This window comes from Eschrichtius robustus, chromosome 6 (assembly GCF_028021215.1).
Source record: "Eschrichtius robustus isolate mEscRob2 chromosome 6, mEscRob2.pri, whole genome shotgun sequence".
NCBI classification, from domain to species: Eukaryota; Metazoa; Chordata; class Mammalia; order Artiodactyla; family Eschrichtiidae; genus Eschrichtius; species Eschrichtius robustus.
This window is the reverse complement of record NC_090829.1, coordinates 76306819-76326650: the sequence shown is the minus strand read 5'-3', so window position 1 is coordinate 76326650 and position 19832 is coordinate 76306819. Positions and strand designations below refer to the sequence as shown.

Here is a 19832-nt window from a genome sequence, read left to right as displayed (position 1 = left end):
AAGTACACACTCAGGCCCTTGTGGCATGTCATTTGCTTTGATGTATAAAATCATTTCTATAAAAATAATGGAATTGCAGAACCTTGGAGCTAGAAATGCTTTAGCATGAGCTCGTCAAGTCACCTCATTTTACAGTTGAAAACATGAGAAAACAAGAGTGACTTGAAAGAAGGAGCCCAGTCTACAAGTAAGAGGTCAGAAGGGGCACTGGCCGGCAAGTGCCCACATAGGGTACCTGCCTGGGGATCCCTGCACCATCCCAGACGCAGGCCATGTGACCAGTGAGCTCCAGGGTCCTCCGGAGAAGAGAAGTCCAACGGGCCCTCAGTCAGAAAGGAATTTGAGAGTGGATGTCTCATTTATGTCTCTGCCCTAATCAACATAAATTCACAAACACCACTTTCTAAATACCAGGGGCTCATCACTGAGCTCTGGGACCTTGGGTCGGGGGTCTCGGGTTCACAGCGTTCTGACCCATATCAGACTGGGCTCTGGTCTTCTGCTTTGTCATCCTGAAAGACCTTGGACATAATCCTGAAGACGCTCCAAGGATGTGACAGGCATCTGGTATGAAAACATACTGAACAACTGTAAAATATTTGTCACCCTTAGTTGTTTCTGTTACTCTTACATATTCACATGCAATAGTAAAGTAGCTTCCCTGCACTCACAATGATTCCTCTAAAATCACACTGCTATAATTTGTAATAACTGTAAATGGAAAGTAACCTTTAAAAATTGTATAAAAATTAAAAATTTATTTTAAATATAAAAATAAAATTAGGCTGCTGTTGGGACACATTAAAATTCAGGAAACCCTGTTCTAAGCATGTCCCAAACGCCAAGCACTGGACTAGGGGATGCTAGAGATACAGAGATGAATGACCCAGGCCTTGCTCCCCAGGAGCTCACAGTCTGCCAGGGACCAGGTAGCAGCCAGGAACTCAGGGAACCAGAAGCATAGACTGTGTGCTGATATGAGCCACAGTGCCAGCCTTACTCCCTCTGGCATCTCTCCTCTTTCCACCTATTAATATTTCAGTAAGCTTGGATTTGGCTGGATGAGTCACTTGGCACCAATAGCATTTTGAAAGGAAGGAAGCAATGAAAAAAACGTTAAACAGCTGCAGTTCACAAATGTCAGAGTGTTGTGTCTAGGTCATGGTAATAGGTGCTAGCGGCCCAGACAGTGGCCACAACTTTTCTTGGTTACTGTTTGCACAGTGACCATTCCAGCTCAACGTCAACTGCCTGCAGCCCTTAATGTCTCTGAAGCCAGGGGTTTACTGCAAACCATCATCTAAAAACACGCCCTCCTTCCAAAACTCATTGACTCATCCTTGCCTGTCATCAATCATATCCAGGCAGCCGCCATGTCCGGCCGATCCTTCCTTCAAGATGCATGAAATGTTTCTCCTAATCCAACCACTCCTGCCTGTACCCTCCTCCAGCCAGGTGAGAGAAACACAATCCCGAATTACATTTTACTCATTGTTTTCCAAGACAACAGAAAATAAAAACATTTCATCATTCTTGTTCGGGGGCAGGGGGTGGGGGCGGGGGGAGTGGTAAGGCACTGGAGTGCCTCTCCCCATGCCCTGAACCACAATCCCCACGTGTGACAAAGTCTTTCCAGTGCTGATTCTAGCAATTAAAGAGTCATCAGTCTAAAGATGTTACCATGAAGTGTAAATACGCCCTAGGAAGGATCTGTATTGTTTATATCTTTACTGCCTTTCTGAACAGCAGACATCTGCAAAACACGCGACAACGTCGGCTTTACAGATATGACTTGTTTTTTTAAAACACCAATTCAAACACTAGAATACTATGTGGCTTTAAAAAAGAATGTGCATGCTCCCTATTCCCTGCATACTGATACGAAGCTCACTCTGATATACTTATCGCTAAGTTAACATAAAAGGCAAGGTACAGAACAGTGTGTTTAGTGCTGCGTTTCAATAAAACTGGGGGAGGGAGATTTGTAATAAATGTACAGAAAACACTATGGATCCATAAGAAACTGACAGGGATGGTCTGAGCAGGCAAGGGGGTCGGAGCAATGTCCCAGACTAACAGGCAACAAGAATGGAAGAGAGATCTCTCACCCTACACTTGTTATGCTTTAAAAAAGTATGTGAATATATTACCTATTCAAAAATTTATTTTTAAAAAGACAACTGGGGACTTTTCTGGTGGCACAGTGGTTAAGAATCTGCCTTCCAATGCAGGGGATGTGGATTCGATCCCTGGTCAGGGAGCTAGATCCCACATGCCGCAACTAAGGAGCCCTGGATTTTAGTTTATAATAACATATTGATGTGGTTCATTAATTGTAACAAATATGCCATATGAATGCAAGATGTAAATAACAGGCAAAACTGGAAGTGGGGCATATGGGAACTCTCTATACTACCTTCTCAATTTTTCTGTAACTAAAATTGTTTTACATGTTTAGAAAGTTGAGGTTTTTGTTTTTAAGGTCATTGAAACCATGGTAGGAGTGGCCGGGCGGGGAGGACTCAACTGAGTACCAATCATTGTGTCCGTATCAGGGACCTAAAGGTAAGTGAGACCCGGCAATTCACCACATAGCAGATGAGGCAGCCCCCAGTCTCTCTAACAGACAGAATATGCTATGAGAGCAAGGGAAGGAGAGGCCAACTCTGCTCCACCCGAGGGACGCAGACAAGGCTTCACAGAGGACGGGACATTTGGGCTGGGGTCATGGGTTGAGGAAAGGATATCCTGGCACGAAAGATCCAAGTACTTGTTCTGTCACTTATTGGCTACAAGTCATTTAACCTTTCCTGGCCTCAGCATCTTCCTGCAAACAATTCCAGGGGTGGACTAAATGGCCTCTATCATAGATTCCAGCTCAAAAAATCTTGACCCACTCAAATGAGTTCTCTCCCTCGCACGATGAATGTTTCCTCCTAATAAGTTACATGCATAGTCCCTGACCTCAAAGCTAGTTGTAGAAGGAGGCAAGGAGGTGAGGATGGGACACTCCGCCTCCAACACACACACACAGTACCAAGACTCGAGTTCATCCATTCTTTCAACAAGTATGAGTCAGGCACTGTTCTAGGCACAGAGTATACAGTGTCAAAGAGAAGGGACAAAACTCCCTGCCCTCACGGAGCTTACGTCCTGGTGAGGGGCATAATGCTCAGAAGAGAAGATGGACAATAAGCCAGGTACGGAAGTACATTAGATGGTGGTAACTGCCAGGGAGAAAACTCAAAGAAGGCAAGGAGACAGGAAGAATGTGGGGCAGGAGGCTGCAGCTCTGGCTGAGCTGGAGACACTGAGAAAAGGCTGGCGAGGGGGGAGGCAGGGGGGGAGGCAGCCCACCGTGCAGAGATCTGCAGGGAGAGCATTCCAGGCAGAGGGAAGGCCTGCAGCTGAGCTCAAAGACAACGAGGCCCTCGGTGCTGGACTGAAGTGCATGAGGGGAAGTGGCGAGAGGCAAGGGGGGCAGGGGGCGTTCATGGAGAGCCTGGCAGGACACTGGCAGGACTTCCGGAAGCCACTAGAGGGTTTGAAGCAGAGCGACACGATCTAACTTGAGTTTTAACAGGATCACTCTGAGCGACAGTTGAGAATAACTCTCCAAGAGACAAGCAACAATCTTTGAAAAACTCGGGGGGGGGGGGGGGCGGGGGGAAGGGAACTAGCCTGGAGGTGGGGAGGGGCACTCTACAGCCCTGCCTCAAGCGTCCGCCACAGGGCAGGTGTCAAGGCCTGTCTGGGAGCAAACTTTTCACCATGTGGCCCAGGAATCAAACCCTGCATTCAACAGAAGCAGCAGCCTCACAAACAAATGGGCACCTATAAATAAAGTGTTCCTTTACATTTATAAAGGCCATTAATCCCATTCCAACTAGAAAGAAAGAGAACACACCACAGCCCTCCGCCCCGGCCAACTGAAAATACCTGTGAAGCGACCCCACCCCATTAACACAGCTGCACACCGCCACATGAAAGGGGCACCATCATTTAAGTACTGCGTAATCGTCCCACACGATGTTAAAACTTCTCAGAATGTTTCCATGAGCTGGCTGGAGGAGAAAAAGTAGTTACCAGGGTAGGCAGGCACAAAGGGCCTTCTGCCAACTACTTAGAGATTTTAATTCTCCGTTGCCTCAGTAGCTAAATAAGCATGGAGAACAAGCAGGAGAGGAATACTAATTAGAGCTAATTAGGCCCTGCCCTCTTCTGCCTCAATCCCCTTTATTGAAAGTCCCCCTAATTCAAGGATGATGGCGCTAAAGTGTAAATACCTAGGGTAAACAGCAGCCGACACACCAAACCCCCTGTTTGCATTTCTGAACCTTTGCCTGGTTACCTGAGGAGGGCTGCAAACCCAAGGCCAAATTCCAACAGCCCCAGCATAGACCTCGGAATCATGGGGGGAGGGAGTGCTGCCAACAGGAGCGCAGTAAATAGGATAAAGGGCTCTCCTAGGATTTCGAGCATTCTAACGTGCAGGACAGTCACCAGAAGAACAGTTGATTTTTTTCCTTTTAATAAACAATGATAGCAAACATGACTCCAGTTCCGCAGCCCGATCAATGCCACACTCCTCCCTCCTTCTTAGTAGAGATCAAGGGCCTCACCCCAGAGAAACCCTTCCCTGGTTATGCGGGAAGACCATATCTTCGGGTCCTGTCTGGAGGCCCTCGGCAAGGGGATAATAAGGAGAGCAGATAACCCTGGGATGGGGGTTGTCAGCCTGCCAGGGACTTGTTTGAAGTGAGCCCCCTTAAATTAGAAGTGTGTTTCCTGCTGGATTAAACACACAGATGAAAGATGTATACAAACTTTGAAACACAGAAATCACAACGCAAATGGAAAATAATGTATTGAAAGAATTATTTGCAACTGGAAGTATTTAAGGTTTTACTAAAATCAGAATGTCAAACTGTAAGGAAACTAAGAAGTCATCTCCTTCAGCAGTTCCCAAACTTTTGGATTTCACAGATCATTAGGGTCATTATGATTTAAAAAGAAAACAAAAAGAGAAGGTAAAATGTATATAGGATTACCAGATTTTTTCTTTTGCTCAAAATGAAAACCTACTCTCTATTATCATTACAAATTATTAAAAGAAGTTTTCCCACCAAAAATAAAAAAGACATAATTTCAAATTAAAGGACAGTCCTTGGGAAGCAGGGGGCTGTTGGCAATGATATACTCCTGTGTGTGACACAGGATATACATCCTTCTCTTTGCCTTTCCCTGGGGACCCAGGAAAACATCAGCAATGGGCACTGGTTGCCAGATGGGTGTTTGGAAACCGGTGATCTACCCCAAGCTCTGGAGTGAAAAAAGAAACCTGCTACAGTAATAAGTTTGAATTAGGCCCTGAAGAAAGTTTTTGTTTGCCCAGACCTCTCCTCTCTCTCAGACAGAAACCTCCACTGCCTTCATGTAAATGAGACACGGCAGGGGACAGTCCTTCCCTCCCTCGCAGCCAGACATTTGCTTCACGAGAGCAATCAAGAATCTCGGGCTTGAAACTGAATTGAGCACCCCAACACAATTATCTCCTACGGGAAAGGAGAAAGTTTGGAGCTTCCTGCTTTTAGGGGGGGAAGGGATGGCGGTAGCTCATCTGCCTGGCGGCCCCAGCGCCCAACAGAGCATCCCTCCGCTGCGGCCTCCCAACTGCCACATCCAGCCCCCTCCCAACTCCGAAAACTTAAAGCAGGTAACGGAGGACTCCTCACGCAGCCGCCGGCCCCGGGCAGTATCGCGCGAGTGCAACTGCACACCCCCTGCCCTCCGTGCCAGAATCAATCCTCCAGAATTAAGGGAGTGTGCTGCACGGGGTGTTTGTAAACTCCGGGATAAAGCCAGGCAGAAGGAATCAGATCGGGATGTTCCAGCTGCGGCTTGGTTCCCAGCTGGAGCTTGATTCCCAGGTGGGGCTGTGGTTTGGGACGCGGGTCTCCCCTCGGGTATGCGAGGGTTTGGGGGAGCAAAGAGGGGGTTACATCTTTAAAGGAAGGCGACTGGCCTAGGCACGGTGAAACTCTAGGATTCGCTACGAGGGCCTGAACACCCGCGCTTCCAGGAGACTGGCCCCCTCGGGAGTAGCCCTGGCCCCCACGCTTTGACTCCAGCGAAGACGCCGGGTCACGCGCCTCCAGCTGCCCTTCGTCTCCCCGGGACCAGGGTACCGGCGGCATCACTCGGCGCCTCCCAGCAGCCAGGCCGCCCCCGGCCGGCCACAAGGGCCGCTTTGTGCCGGGAGTGCAGAGCCCCGATCCCGACGCGGGGCTGGCGGCGGCCCTCCCCGCGCAATGGGCGCGGGCGCTCGCAGGCTGGGTCAGCAGACGGGCAGGGCTGTTTACACAGGAAGGCTCCTCCTCGCCCGGGAGGGGACCGGAGGCCGACGACAGCCCTGCGGGGCTGCCGCGGGCCGCGCGCGGGGTGGCGCCCGCAGTACGGAAGCCCCCCACCGGGCCGTCCCCAGCGGCTCGCCACCTGGGAGTGCCCCGAGGATGCCTCCCACCTTCAGACAACGGCCCGGGGCCCTGCCCCTCCGAGACGCCAAGGGCGGCTCCGTGCGCCACAAAGTTTCTCGGCACCGCCAGCGGCACGGCTTACCTGGGAGCCGGGGCACGAGCGCGCAGAGCCCGAGGAGGCAGGCGTACAGGGGCGCGGGGGCCCGCGGCATGGTGGGGCGCCCGGCTCAGCTGCGGCGTGCGGCCGGGGCGCGGGGGCGGGGGGCCGGGGGCCGCGGCCTGGCGGGAGGCGGGGGCGGCTGCGCTGGCCCGCGCCCCGCCGCCACCATCCCTCCCGCAGCGCTTGCCGCCGAGTCCCGGGGCCGCCGCTGCGCCGGCTCCCCGGCCCGGACGCCCGGGGTGTCGCCGCTCGGGACGGTCCCGGCGGGCGGCTCTGTGCAGGGAGGACTCCGGCTCCGGGACGCACCGCGGGCTGAGGCTCCCCCGCGCGCCGGTACACTGTGCCCGTCGCCTCCGCCCCTTCCCTTTTCTTCCTCCCTCCGGCCCGCGGGGCTCCACTTTCCTCCTCTCCTTACTCCTCCCCTTCTCTCCCCGTCCCGGCCCCCGCCCGGCTGCCACAAGGTCAGTTTACGGCGAGGCGGGGCGGGCCGAGCTCCGCCCCTCCCGGGGACCGGCCGGCACGGGAGGCCGAGGGCATCCAGGTGGAAGTTGCTTCCGGCGCACCTGGCGGCCAGGGCAGGGGTCGAAATCCTGGGGTAGCGTCTGGCCCGGCTTCCCTAGCAGCTGGGGGCTACGGGAAGGGGGAGGGGCACGCTGCACGGGCGAGCCGAGATTACACTTGGGGTTGCTGGATTTAAGGAGAGAGAGCGGGTCCGGGGCGGGGAGCGGGGAATCGTGCCTTGGCAGTCTAGTCCTCCCGAAGCCGCGCTCGCCGGAGGGACGGAGCACCGGCGAGTGTTACCGAGAGGCGACGCGCTCTGTGGGGGAGTGAGGGCACGTGGGGCGCGGAGGCACACACAAAACGCACTTTTCCTTCATTAAAGTTTTGCCCCTTACGCGGATTCGAGACTGGCCAATATGTCACTATTCTGCGTTTTTCTTATCTCAATACGCTGGCGGTTTCCGTGAAGCCGAACAAATAAACTGAAGAACAGATGCTCAGGCTTTCACCTTATCCTTTACACCTGAGCTGGTTCTAAAATTGACTGTAAGGAGCGGGGGTGGGGAGCTTCCCCTAACAGCACGTGCAAAGGACCAGGTGGGCTTGGGCTGGGCCACGATGAGTGGGTTAAGACTGGAATGGTTAGGCAGCAGAAGAGGCAGCCTTCACGTACCAATAGAAGGAAATAATAGTAGGATGCCTAACACGTACAGTACAGAAAGCACACAGCTAGCCAGGCACTGAAATGTAAATACTTGCCTTGTTAATTCACGAAATCCTCCCCACAACCCTACTGTTATCCAGCTGAGAAAACTGAGGCACAAAGGGGTAAACTTGCCAGAAGTGACAGAGCTGGATTCATTGTCCAAAAGTTCAGAATGCCTCGACTGAAAACAGAAGCAGTAAGAAGTAAAGAGCAAAGTGATCTGAACTTTGCAGATCAGGAACCAGTTGGCGAGATGGCTCTGAGTGCGCCAGCAGTTCTAACTGCCCAGGTTAGGGAGCTGGAGTTTAACTGTGCACTCCCACCCCACACTCTACCAGGGTGGTGCCCTAATGCCAGAGAAAATAAACTTATTCTTGTGGTATCGTGTGCATAGAGGCCAAGCTCCAACTTCCACTTGAAGGACAGTGTTTTATGCTTAAACTCCATGGAAATATCATCGTACTCTAAATATTCCCCATGTTTATTCTGATGTAAGAGTTATGCTTGTCCCCAAACATTTTCCGGTAAAATTTGTGCTGCAGGGGCTGCCCCAGGTTTATCTTGGGTCTTTCTGCCTCAGCAGAATGGCCTTGGGGCTACTTTTATCCAAGCTTGAGAGGCAATGATTATAAATAATGGACAGCCAGTGAAAGAGTTTGAACTGCGAGGTGTCAGTGCCAAGTGGTGATTTTAAGATTTTTCTGGTAGGGATGTGATGGATGGATTAGATGCAAGGAAAGTTAAGTTGCAGAAACTGGGTAAATATTGCATTGATAAGTACCCAAAAAATCTTGCATTTATCAAGCATCCTCTAAGTTTAGGCCCTGTGTTGTCTGATCTGTGCATCACCTTCCCCAGCCCAACATGGCGCTTTACTGTTCAGACCCAACACACACCCCTGTTTACCTGGACTGCACCTGGAAAGTGCTGCAACCCAATCTGCCCTCCTCCTGTCCCACCTGGCAGTTTCCAACCTGCCCAGACCTGCCATAAACAGCTGAATCCCAAGTGATGACAACATTCTTCCACATTCCATTATCTCGGAACTAGGTTGGAGATGATAGACGGCTCTTCTAATTCCTCCCAAGCTTTTGTTTTCTGGTTTGTGGCTTTTTCTTGTCCAGTCATCCTTCATTCTTTGTACTAAGCTGGAGAGTGGAAGTGCCTTTTAAATGCTTTGACTTCCTCTGACTGGCAAAGTCAGCGTGCACTGATGGCCTCCGCCGGTGCTTCTCACAGCCCCTGGAACAGTTCCCTTTGTGGCTGCCTCTACAGCATCCCATTTCTGATCATTGCTGAGCTTCTGGGCCCAAAGGAGGCTGCTGGTTGCATTGAGTTTGCGTCTCAAGGTTTGAACACAGATAACCCAGAGGAATTTTACGTTTCTTATTAGTTTTAAAATAAAATGAATTCCTCAAGAAGTTAAATATAGAATTACCATATGATCCACAAACTCCATCTCCCAACTCCCAAAAGAATTGAAAGCAGGGCCTCAAACAGATGGTTATATACCCACGTTCATAGTGGCATTATTCACAGTCACCAAAAGGTGGAAATAACTCAAAACATCCATCAACAGATGAATGGATAAATAAAATGCAGTATGTACATACAATGGAATATTATCCATTATTAAATACTGACACATGTTACAACACATATGAACCCTGAAAACATTATGCTAAGTGAAATAAGCAAGACACAAAAGGACAAATATTGTATGATTCTACTTGTATAAGCAAATTCATAGAGTCAGAAAGGATAAAAGAGGTTACCAGGGGCTGGACAGAGGGGCAAACAGAAAGTTATTAATTAATGGCTACAGAGTTTCAGTTTGGGATAATGGAAAAGCTCTGAAAATGGATCATGGTGATGTTTGCACAACATTGTGAGAATACTTAATGCCACTGACCTGTACACTTAAAAATTATTAAAATGGTAACTTTTGTGTTATGTGTATTTTACCATAATTTTAAAAAACTTGAAATCGGATTAGTTAAAACTTTTCTATTTCATAATTCAGATTTGCATGCTAATTCACTCCCACGGTGAGTCGCCATATTGTGCAATTCAATCTATAATCCAAGTCAAAAATATTTTACTGAGGGGCTTCCCTGGTGGCGCAGTGGTTGAGAGTCTGCCTGCCAATGCAGGGTTCACGGGTTCAAGCCCCGGTCTGGGAAGATCCCACATGCCGCGGAGCAACTAGGCCCGTGAACCACAACTACTGAGCCTGCGCGTCTGGAGCCTGTGCTCCACAACAAGAGGCCGTGATAGTGAGAGGCCCGCACATCGCGATGAAGAGTGGCCCCCGCTTGCCACAACTAGAGAAAGCTCTCGCACAGAAGCGAAGACCCAACACAGCCATAAATAAATAAATAAATAATATTTTACTGATATATAGTTGCAATGTAATATGCAGGGGAAAAAAAAGTTGGAGGGGGAAAAGACAACAACCCTACAGTATTCACCTTAGTTTAGGTAATATGCTTAATTTACTCTGCTTTTAATAGTCATGCCTGGGGTTTGTCACAGTGCCAGAAATGAATGACCCTGATGACAGAATATTATAAAATTCTTTTGCAGCAATTGATAGGGCTATGAAACATGTATACAATTTTCTTTAATGTTAATTTTCACTTTTTTTTTTTTTTGGCCACACCGCACGGCTTGTGGGATCTCAGTCTTTGACCGGGATTGAACCTGGGCCACGGCAGTGAAAGCCCGAAATCCTAACCACTGGACCACCAGGGAACTCCCTAACTTTTTATTTTAAAAATATAAAATTATATTCTTTTTTATAGGAAAATGTTCTTTATAGGTTTTTCTCCCCCTATGTGACATGGTGTTGGTTAGGAAAAAATACTCCCCATGACAGCCCTCAGAGTTTGCAGCCCATACAGGACGGCCAAGGACAGACCTAAAGGCACCATCCACATAATGGATGAACACAGGAGATGGGCAGATGACAGGCCATGGTGAGCACAGCGGGTTCCATTTTGGTGAAAATAGCCTATTATGTTAACTGGCATATAGTAGATCTCTCAGCAATTTTTGTTTGTTTATTTTGGGGTTAAGCATGGACATCGTGGTCACGCCACAGCTGAGGCGGCTGGAATTTCATATTGAGAGACGGATACAAAACAAGTCTTGATGGAAATTTTCAACAATGAGGAAAGGTGTTTCTCTTTGTTGTTGTTGCTTTTAATGTACAAATGTGTCATAGAAATGTACCATTTCTCTGAAGCTGAGAAGCACATACAAACATTTTAACCTTATTTATGGAACAGCTAGCACACCCTCGATAAATAAGTCGTGTGCTTTCAACCTCTCTATTCATAGAATTATCAATTCTGAAAACGCTCGTGAATTATTATATCTTTCTGTAACCAATTTTCAAAGGCTAGTTTTGAAAATATTTTTAAGATTATATATTCCAGAGGGAATGTATGTTTTCCAGCTTTCATGAACTGAAATATTTTAAAACAGTGTCCATTAATAAAATTACAGTAAAAGTTGTGATATTTTTCAATGAATTTTGGAATATGTTTCCTTTTTTTTTTTTTCCTTTTTAGAAAACTTTTCTTTAAAATTGTCTGTAGAGGGGATTCCCTGGTGGCGCAGTGGTTGAGAATCTGCCTGCCAATGCAGGGGACACGGGTTCGAGCCCTGGTCTGGGAAGATCCCACATGCCACGGAGCAACTAGGCCCGTGAGCCACAATTACTGAGCCTGCGCGTCTGGAGCCTGTGCTCCGCAACAAGAGAGGCCGCGATAGTGAGAGGCCCACACATCGCGATGAAGAGTGGCCCCCGCTTGCCGCAACTAGAGAAAGCCCTCGCACAGAAACGAAGACCCAACACAGCCAAAGATAAAAATAATAAATAAATTTTTTTAAAAAAAGATGTCATCTTTAAAAAAAAAAAATTGTCTGTAGAGCTTAGACCCAGAGGAGACTGCTAGAGTCTTTCTCTAAATGCCCCTTTTCCACTCTGGCAAAGCCATTACAATTTGTTTCTCTTTTCCTAGAAGTTATCTCACACCATCTAAAGGGCACAGATGCTTTTCCAGTTATTTAAATAAAAAGTACAATGAATGAAGACAAGTACACAGACACACACAGACACACTCACACATACATACCCCTTTTTAATCATATCTAGAGACGTCTAGCGTAAATACCAGGAAACAAGGAGTGAGTAGGGAATGGGGAAGGAGCACAGAACAGGGATGGTCCATGCAGATGTGGCCTGGGAAGAAATGCCACAGAATGAGGGGGGTGTGTTGGGATAGAGGGAAGTGAACACCATAGACGCTGGCAAGGATGGAGATATCTGAAGAGCAGGAGGAAGCGGCGGGAACTTGGGAATGCTCTTGGAGGTTGAGCCAGCATTCTGCCTCAGCCACTTGAGTACCACTTTTTTTTAATCCTCCTTTTCACCTACAATCCCCTCCGTGCCAACCCCCACTTTCGTCTTGCCTTTCTCTTCTGCCTTGTCTTAGCTCTATCAGTGGTCCTTCAGACAATGCTGGAGCTAGGAATTCAACAGCTTTTCAAAAGGTAGGACAAGCTTCTGACCCTTACCCCTTTCTGGGGGCCAGGTTTGGGGGTGTGATGGGGGGGTGGAGGCTGAGCAGCTTGCTGAAGGACCAGGTCTACAGAAGTCAAGGGCCAACAGCCCTGCAAAAAGCCTCCAGCCCGGGACCCAACTTTGGCCTGTGTACAGGGGCTACTGCACCTTTTGTAGACTATAGCTCTTCATTTTTGATTGCTAGCAGAGGAAAACTATAAATCTGGACTCAGAAGAATTCAGTTCTGGTCCTCAGTGCTATCAACTAGCTGAGCAACCGTGCAATTACCTGCCCCGCTCTGGACCTCAGTTTGCTCAGCTGGAAAGCAAAGGATCTGGTCCATGCCAGAGCTGGCTCTATAATTACTTCTTGTGAACTCAAATGTGTTTGGCACTTGGCAGCAGGCTCTGGTTTACATAACCTGTTCTACCAACTAAAAATTGTCCTTCAAAAAACTACTGCCCTTTAATAGGATACAGGACTTGGTTGAACACATTCGCTATGTGGGAAGATAGTGAGGGCCTGTCTTGAGAGTAGACTCTGAAAATGACCATTTCACCTCTTTAAGGGATGTCCCGAGGAGCCTTCATCAGCTCCCTGGCTAATCTACTCTGATTATTTAATCATCAATCACAGCAAGTTCTTCATTCCATGTAACCCAAGTTCCTTCTTTGGTAGTTTCCGCTTCCCCAGCCTCACTGGAGATAGGCCACTATCTGCTCCAACATTTCAGAGATGATACAATAAAACATGATGCCTGCAGTACCCACCAGAGGTTCCTCCGAGGGTCAACTCAATATTCAGACTCACAAGCCTTCTAGAGGCCACACTTGGCTTTAAAAGTCAAGACAATGTAGGGAGGAACCACAGCTGGCCAGCCTGGCAGCATTGAGAGTTCATCTCATGGGAGCTCTGCTCTCAGTCTAGCATAGCAGTCAGCTCAGGTGCAGGAGCTAAGAGCCTCGTTGCTCAGGTGTAGGCCCCTCCCCCGCTTAGAAGCCATCATATTTTGTAATAACTCTAGGAGTAGAGTTTCCACGTTCCTCACAAAGACAAGCACAGCTCAAAAAGTCCCCACACTCAGAGAGAATGGAGCCCAGCCAGGTATTTATAGCTCAGTCAGGTATTTACAGTACAAATCAATGCTGTAAAACATACCTCATTCTCCCCATTTGGACGCTGGGCTCAGAGAAGGGATAAGTGATAGAGCCAAGATCTCCTGACTCCAAGGTCCACAGTTCTTTCTGTTCTATCACAGCTGCCTCATTTTGAATGGAACTCTGATCTTCACTATGACTATGACATAGTCTTAATTCGAGTGTACTTAAAAGAAATATATCTTAATATTTTCGAAAGTGCAATGTTACCTCATAATTGGGCTTATTTGTGATCATTTCAGAAAATATTTACATGCAAGTTAAATTAGCAAATACATCTGAAAATACCTGGCACACAGTAGGCATTCAATAACTATTTATTGAATCTGCCTTGTACTTCCTAAATTGGGTCCCCACCTGATTTCTTAGGGTGACAGCTTTGACCCACTATTCTTCTGAGCCATGTTATGTTATACAGGGTGGCCATCCAGGGGGACAGCGGACCTTTCATTACATGGAGCCCCATGCTTTATAGCTACCCTTGTAACATTCATCCCCAAACCACAATTAACAGCAAACACAGGGCCTTTTACCCTTAGGTCAATAGGCTGAAGTGTAGTTAGCTGTGGAGATCTGTGACTCCCCAGACTAGGGCACCCAAATCATGTTTTCCAAATGCAGCTGAAGGACAAAGCCAAGCCAGACCCAAAGCAGGATGCCTGCAAACTATAACTTGAGGTAGCTGGGCTCCCTCCTTCCAAAGAGACCAGGGAGGGCATTGCAATTGTCTCCACACAAGAAGGCAGGACCTGAGTGAATGCCTTATTAGGTATAGTTGTTCAGCCTTCTCTTCAGAAAAAGCAGGTAGGGCAGATAGTTGGTATAACTGAAAGATCAGCACACCAGGAATCAGATGATTATGCAACACACAAGGCCCTTCAGAGCCTGGCCCCGACACCCGCCCTCACAAACACATTCCCACCTTTGCACATCGTGTTTCTTCTCCATAGATGGTCACGTTCCTGCTCTTTCCAGCTAGTAAACTTGACTCCTCTTTCCATACCCAGCTCAAGCCTTCCAGAACTGATGTTCATAGAACGTTTTCCTCCATGTTCTCAAACGGCTTGGTCCTCACTCTATCAGATGAGTTGAATTGAAATTACTTGCTTATGGCACAACTGACTCTCTGACTTAATTGAGAATTAAGAGAGTAGGCACTTAAGTATCTGTGGGATAAACAACAAGGTCCTACTGTATAGCATAGGGAACTAGTAATATATTCAATATCCTGTAACAAACCATAATGGAAAAGAATATGAAAAAGAATATATATGTATATGTATAACTGAATCACTTTGCTGTACAGCAGAAACTAACCCAACTTTGTAAATCAACTATACTTCAACAAAATAAATTTTTAAAAAAGTATTTGTGGAATGCCTCATTTTTTAAACAAATATTTATTGAGTGTATACTCTGTGCTAGATACTGCTCTAGGTTAAGGATGGAATTGTGATATTTATGCAGGATCTTGAAGGGTGAGATAATGTTGTAAGGTAGAGGGAGGGAGAGGAACAGAGACGGGATAGCTGTTCACAAAGCACCCATTTCCTGGTCTTCCTGGACATGGAGCTCTCCTATATTCTTCTGTCTCCCTGGGTGTGTTGGGTGTAGTTATGTGACTAGGTTCTAAGCCAATGTGCTGTGGGAAAAAATGAGAGGTATTAACACCAGACCTGACCCATAAAAATCTCTCTTGCATGATCCTCCATGCTTTTTCCCTTTCCAGTAGATTGATGCGGATGAGTACAGTGTGACCTTGGGAAACATGTTCAAAATGAGGAAGCCGTAGCAGGAAGGAGCCTGGATCACCACTTAGAGGAGAGCAGAGGGCTCATGAGGAGCACCCAGGAGCAAGAATAGACGTCTCTGGACTATAATGCAGTCCACTGTCCAAATGTCTACTTGTGTTGACCCTTTTGAGGTGTGCGTTTTGTTTTAAGCTTGAGACTTAGAATAATAACAATAGAAAATTTTAAAAGATTAGTTTAAAATGATAGACATTCTATTATGGAATAAGAATTACGTACAATTTAGAGGGTATTGTATAAGTTAATTCCTCTCAAGAAAATGGTAAAGCTGGTAGTTAGGGCTGGCTAAGAGAGGCTTTCTGTTATGGACTAAGCTTAAAAAAAAAAAAATACTTCAGAGGTGTCATTACAAATAGACATTTGGACAATCGACCCTATTATAATCCAGAGACTTCTCCTCTTGTTTTGCCCTAAATCTATTCTTTGCTTCCATAGTCCAGGATATTCCTTGCTCGAGGATGTTACTTCACTGAAATAGGGCCTTCATTCTTTCTTGTTTTGTTGAGGACCTTCTACATACCAGAGAAATAAGACAGAGGGTTTTTCTCCAGAAGCTCAGGAGCAGAGAAGGACTGGCTGATAAAGGTGGTACTAAGCAGGGGTGGGGGTTGGAGGTGTTCAGTGTCAACCCAGCGGGGCCTTGGACCCTGTCAGGAGGTTATGGTTTCCAGCATAAGGAAAGAAGCCTCAAAGACTCCTCTGTCACCACATATGGGCAGGATACCACAGCTGGGCCGAGAGAGAATGGAGAGACTTTTCATTAGCGAGAAACTGGAGGCCCCACACCCAAACAGAGAGGGAAGCCACAGCTACAGCTGGGGCCATCAGTAATGCACAGCAGGCATTTTGCAGATGATTTTAGATGAATTACTTTAACGGAGAGAATATGTTCTGAAATCTGAACAATTACATAAGGACAGAATTTTTCATTTTTGGTAATAAAGGCCCATTAAGCTATACACTCCAGGAAGATCTGTTTGTATCTGGCCCCAGGCCTAGTAAATATAGGACGCTCTCAGTTTCAAATATACGTCTCATAGTCTCTACGAACCATTGAAATATCCTACATATGTTAATATTTTGGCATTAAATGACAGAGAGCTGTGCTAATTACTACCCACAAAACTTTGGGCAAGTTTCTTGCCTCTATCTCCCCAACTATTGAACAAGGGTAATAAGAGTATTACTTCACAATTATTGTGAGAATGAAAGGAAGAATTGTGCCTGGCCTATATTAAATACTCCATAATATATTGACTATTATTATTGTTGTTTTTTCAAACTGGCTCTCATCTGGAAGCAGGAGAGAATTCTCTTATTAGACCACATGTTCTGATTGTGGGCTCAGAAAATGTTACTGAGCCTGCAGGAATAATGAAGCCTTTGATGGTTTGCTCCAAGCTTTGTCTTTGAATAAAAGTGCACACATGTCACAACCTGGAGGTTGAAGAAAAGTTCCCCATACAGTGCTCCAGGGCTCTTCCCAACCTCATTCTCTAAAAAATCCAGCCAGACCTTGCTCACCTCATAAAAGCTGATGAAAGACAGAAATCTCCCACTGGTGGCATTTTTTTTTAAACCTAAAATGATGAATTTTTCAATGCAAATTGATTTATCTTCTTTTTTATTTTGGAAAGCCATTAAATAAAACATTGATTATCTGAATAATTGTACCAAATTTTATGCATCATTAAGATGACATTAACATTACTTCAATTCTTAAGTTATTATAGGACCACTGGAAAGAAACAATGTATGATTCTAATGATCCAGTAAAAATTATGCAAATGTGCAACAAGAGTGAACTGATAACATTCATGTTTCCCGGGCACAAGAGCAAGGAATGAAGAGACCAAGAAAAAGTCAAGGGGGAATTGTTTAGAATTGTTGCATTAAAAGTGAATGATTTCCAACAAGGCTTTTAAAACAGCTGTCCCACCGGAAGTTGGGTTTTTGCAAGCCATAGGAGACAGCACCACCTACTGGCTGCAGAATTTGCCCAGCAGCTAGGAAGAAGGAAGAGGGTGGTGGGTAGTTCAGGGGTAAAATTGCCCCAAAGATTTAAGTTTCAAGCTGTTTTGGTGTTGATGCCACCTGGACGATTGACCTCCTCCTCCATAAGGAAGCTCAGAGACCACTGAAGCTTCTTATGCATAATAGATTCCTGGTTTCTAGAATCTCTGGGGAAGGAATGGGAAATGATGTGATCTGGGGCTTGACCTCAAGGAGCCAAACCGCTGGTCGAGAGTAGTGATTCTCAAACTCCCCTGCACATTCGAATCACTTGCGGAGCTTAACCCAGCCGGATGCTCTAGACCAATGAAGTGCTCTGGGATGGGACCCAGGCATCAGTGATTTTTAAACCTTCTCCAGTGACTCCAGTGTACAGCCGAGACCTGCTGCTGTCGGGGCAATGGTCCATCCCCAGCTGGTTTTACCCAACACTGACCTCAGAGAGCCTTCAGGCTGAAGCAGAGATCAGCAGAATATGTATGTGCTCCTGTGCTGTCTGAGGGCAGTGATCAGAGGATGCCTCCCTCAAGGTCAGAGAGGCTCCCGCAGGAGTGTCCACACCCCACTTAAAAAAAAAAACAAAAAGAGCTCAATTGAGGTATATATACAATAAACTGTACATATGTAACGTTTGTAATTTAAGTTTTGCTATACCCGTGGTAACCTTCACCACCATCAAGATAATGAACATACCCTTCATGATTGAGCTGGAAGAGTCCCGCTTTATACTGTTTCATAACTATTTAATATTCTATGCCAGGCATTGTGCTGGGTGAGAAGGAAACACAGACTTACCATGCAGGACCTCTTTACCAGGGAAATGAGTTCCAGGACCCGGCTGACATGAGAGAGGCGATACTTCTGCTTGAGAGGGCTGTGTGGAGAAGGGGAGGATTCAAAAAAGCTGGTCAGAAGAGATGGTGTTTTAGCTGATCTAGACAGTTGGAGATGTTTATTAGGCAGTTGAAGGAAAGGGGCATTTCAAGTGCAGGGCACAGCACAGGCAAAAAAATGGAGGTAGTATAAAATAGATAACTAATAAGAACCTGCTGTATAAAAAAAAATAAAATAAAATGAATTCAAAAATTCAGAAAAAAATGGCAGTAGGAGGAGGCGGCATGTTCAGGGAACAGCAGGTATGCCAGTGTTAGTGCACTGCGGGGGGTGGGGGGATGGGGACGGGGGAGGAGAGGCAACTCTGGAGCACTTGAGCCACAAGGAGTCTGGCTTGAATCTCTGAGCTTGATTCTCTCAGTGGAGAACCCCTGAGAGCCTTAAGCAAGGGAGTGTCATGATCAGATTCACATCTTAGAAAGTTCATTCTGACAGCCCTCCAAGGTTGCAGGACAGTCAGTTAGAAAACCTTTGCAAAGGTCTCAGTGAGCGGAAGCAAATGAATTACACGTCCTATTATGTAAGATCAAAAGCAACTTTGGAGGCAAAAGCCATTTTCATAAATATTACACATATACATATTTGGAGCATTATTTTTATTCAAACAATAGCAATGAAATTCTCCCAAGAATGGATGTACTCTGGTCCATGAAGCCCAGAGTTTTGTATGGCCCAGGACCTTTGAGGAGTGATGGAAACTGACATGGTGTAGTGCAGAGGGGCACGAGAGAGGAGGGACTCTTTAGAAAAGAGGTTCAGGGACTTCCCTGGAGGCGCAGTGGATAAGACACTGCGCTCCCAATGCAGGGGGCCCGGGTTTGATCCCTGGTCAGGGAACTAGATCCCACAGGCATGCTGCAACTAAAAGTTCGCATGCCACAACTAAGGAGCCAGTGAGCCGCAACTAAGGAACCCACCTGCCGCAACTAAGGAGCCCACCTGCTGCAACTAAGACCCGGTGCAACCAAATAAATAAATAAATAAATATTTTTTTCAAAAAAAGAAAGAAAAAAGAAAAGAGGTTCAAATAGCCTACTTTTAGCGCTAAGTCCAGAATCATCTTCAAATGTAAAGAAGGTAACATGCAGGTCAGAACTAGAGTCTGTGATGTCAAGTTACAGTGGTCAGCCAATTTTAAGTTATGTCTTCATTAATTCTGTTAACCTATTGATTGCTGACTAATATTTTTACTGTGGGCATTAATAGGTCATACGAGTTTCTTTTATTACGTTCACCAGCTAGCCTTGAGAACACAAGAGTAATCACAAGCTGTATCAGTGAGGATGCTCTCACCTGCAAAAACAGAAGCAACTACTCAAACTGTCTTAACAGTAAAGTCCAGAGCCTTCAGGGATGGTCTGATCAGAGCACCAGCTCCATTTTTCCATGGTTCTCTCAGCTTTGCCCTCCTCTATGTGTCAGCTCAGCAAAACTGAAGCAGTTCGAGGCCTCACATCCTCAACCCCACTCTCCAGAACAACGAGTTTCTCCTCCTCCAAGCCTCCTACCAACATTTGAGATTTATTCTAATCGTATCCACTTG

At 46.7% G+C, this 19832-nt stretch overlaps 1 protein-coding gene across 1 annotated transcript in view; it reads right to left on the bottom strand.

Moving 5' to 3' along the window:
• The window catches only part of ITGB5 (integrin subunit beta 5), a 109325-nt gene extending 102578 nt beyond the window's left edge, over positions 1–6747 (bottom strand). Inside the window, exon 1 of the mRNA XM_068546588.1 lies at positions 6619–6747. Within this exon, the coding sequence (XP_068402689.1) occupies positions 6619–6688 (70 nt within the window). The 5' untranslated portion in view covers positions 6689–6747. The remainder of the gene's footprint in view (positions 1–6618) is intronic.
• Positions 6748–19832: the final 13085 nt, after the last annotated feature.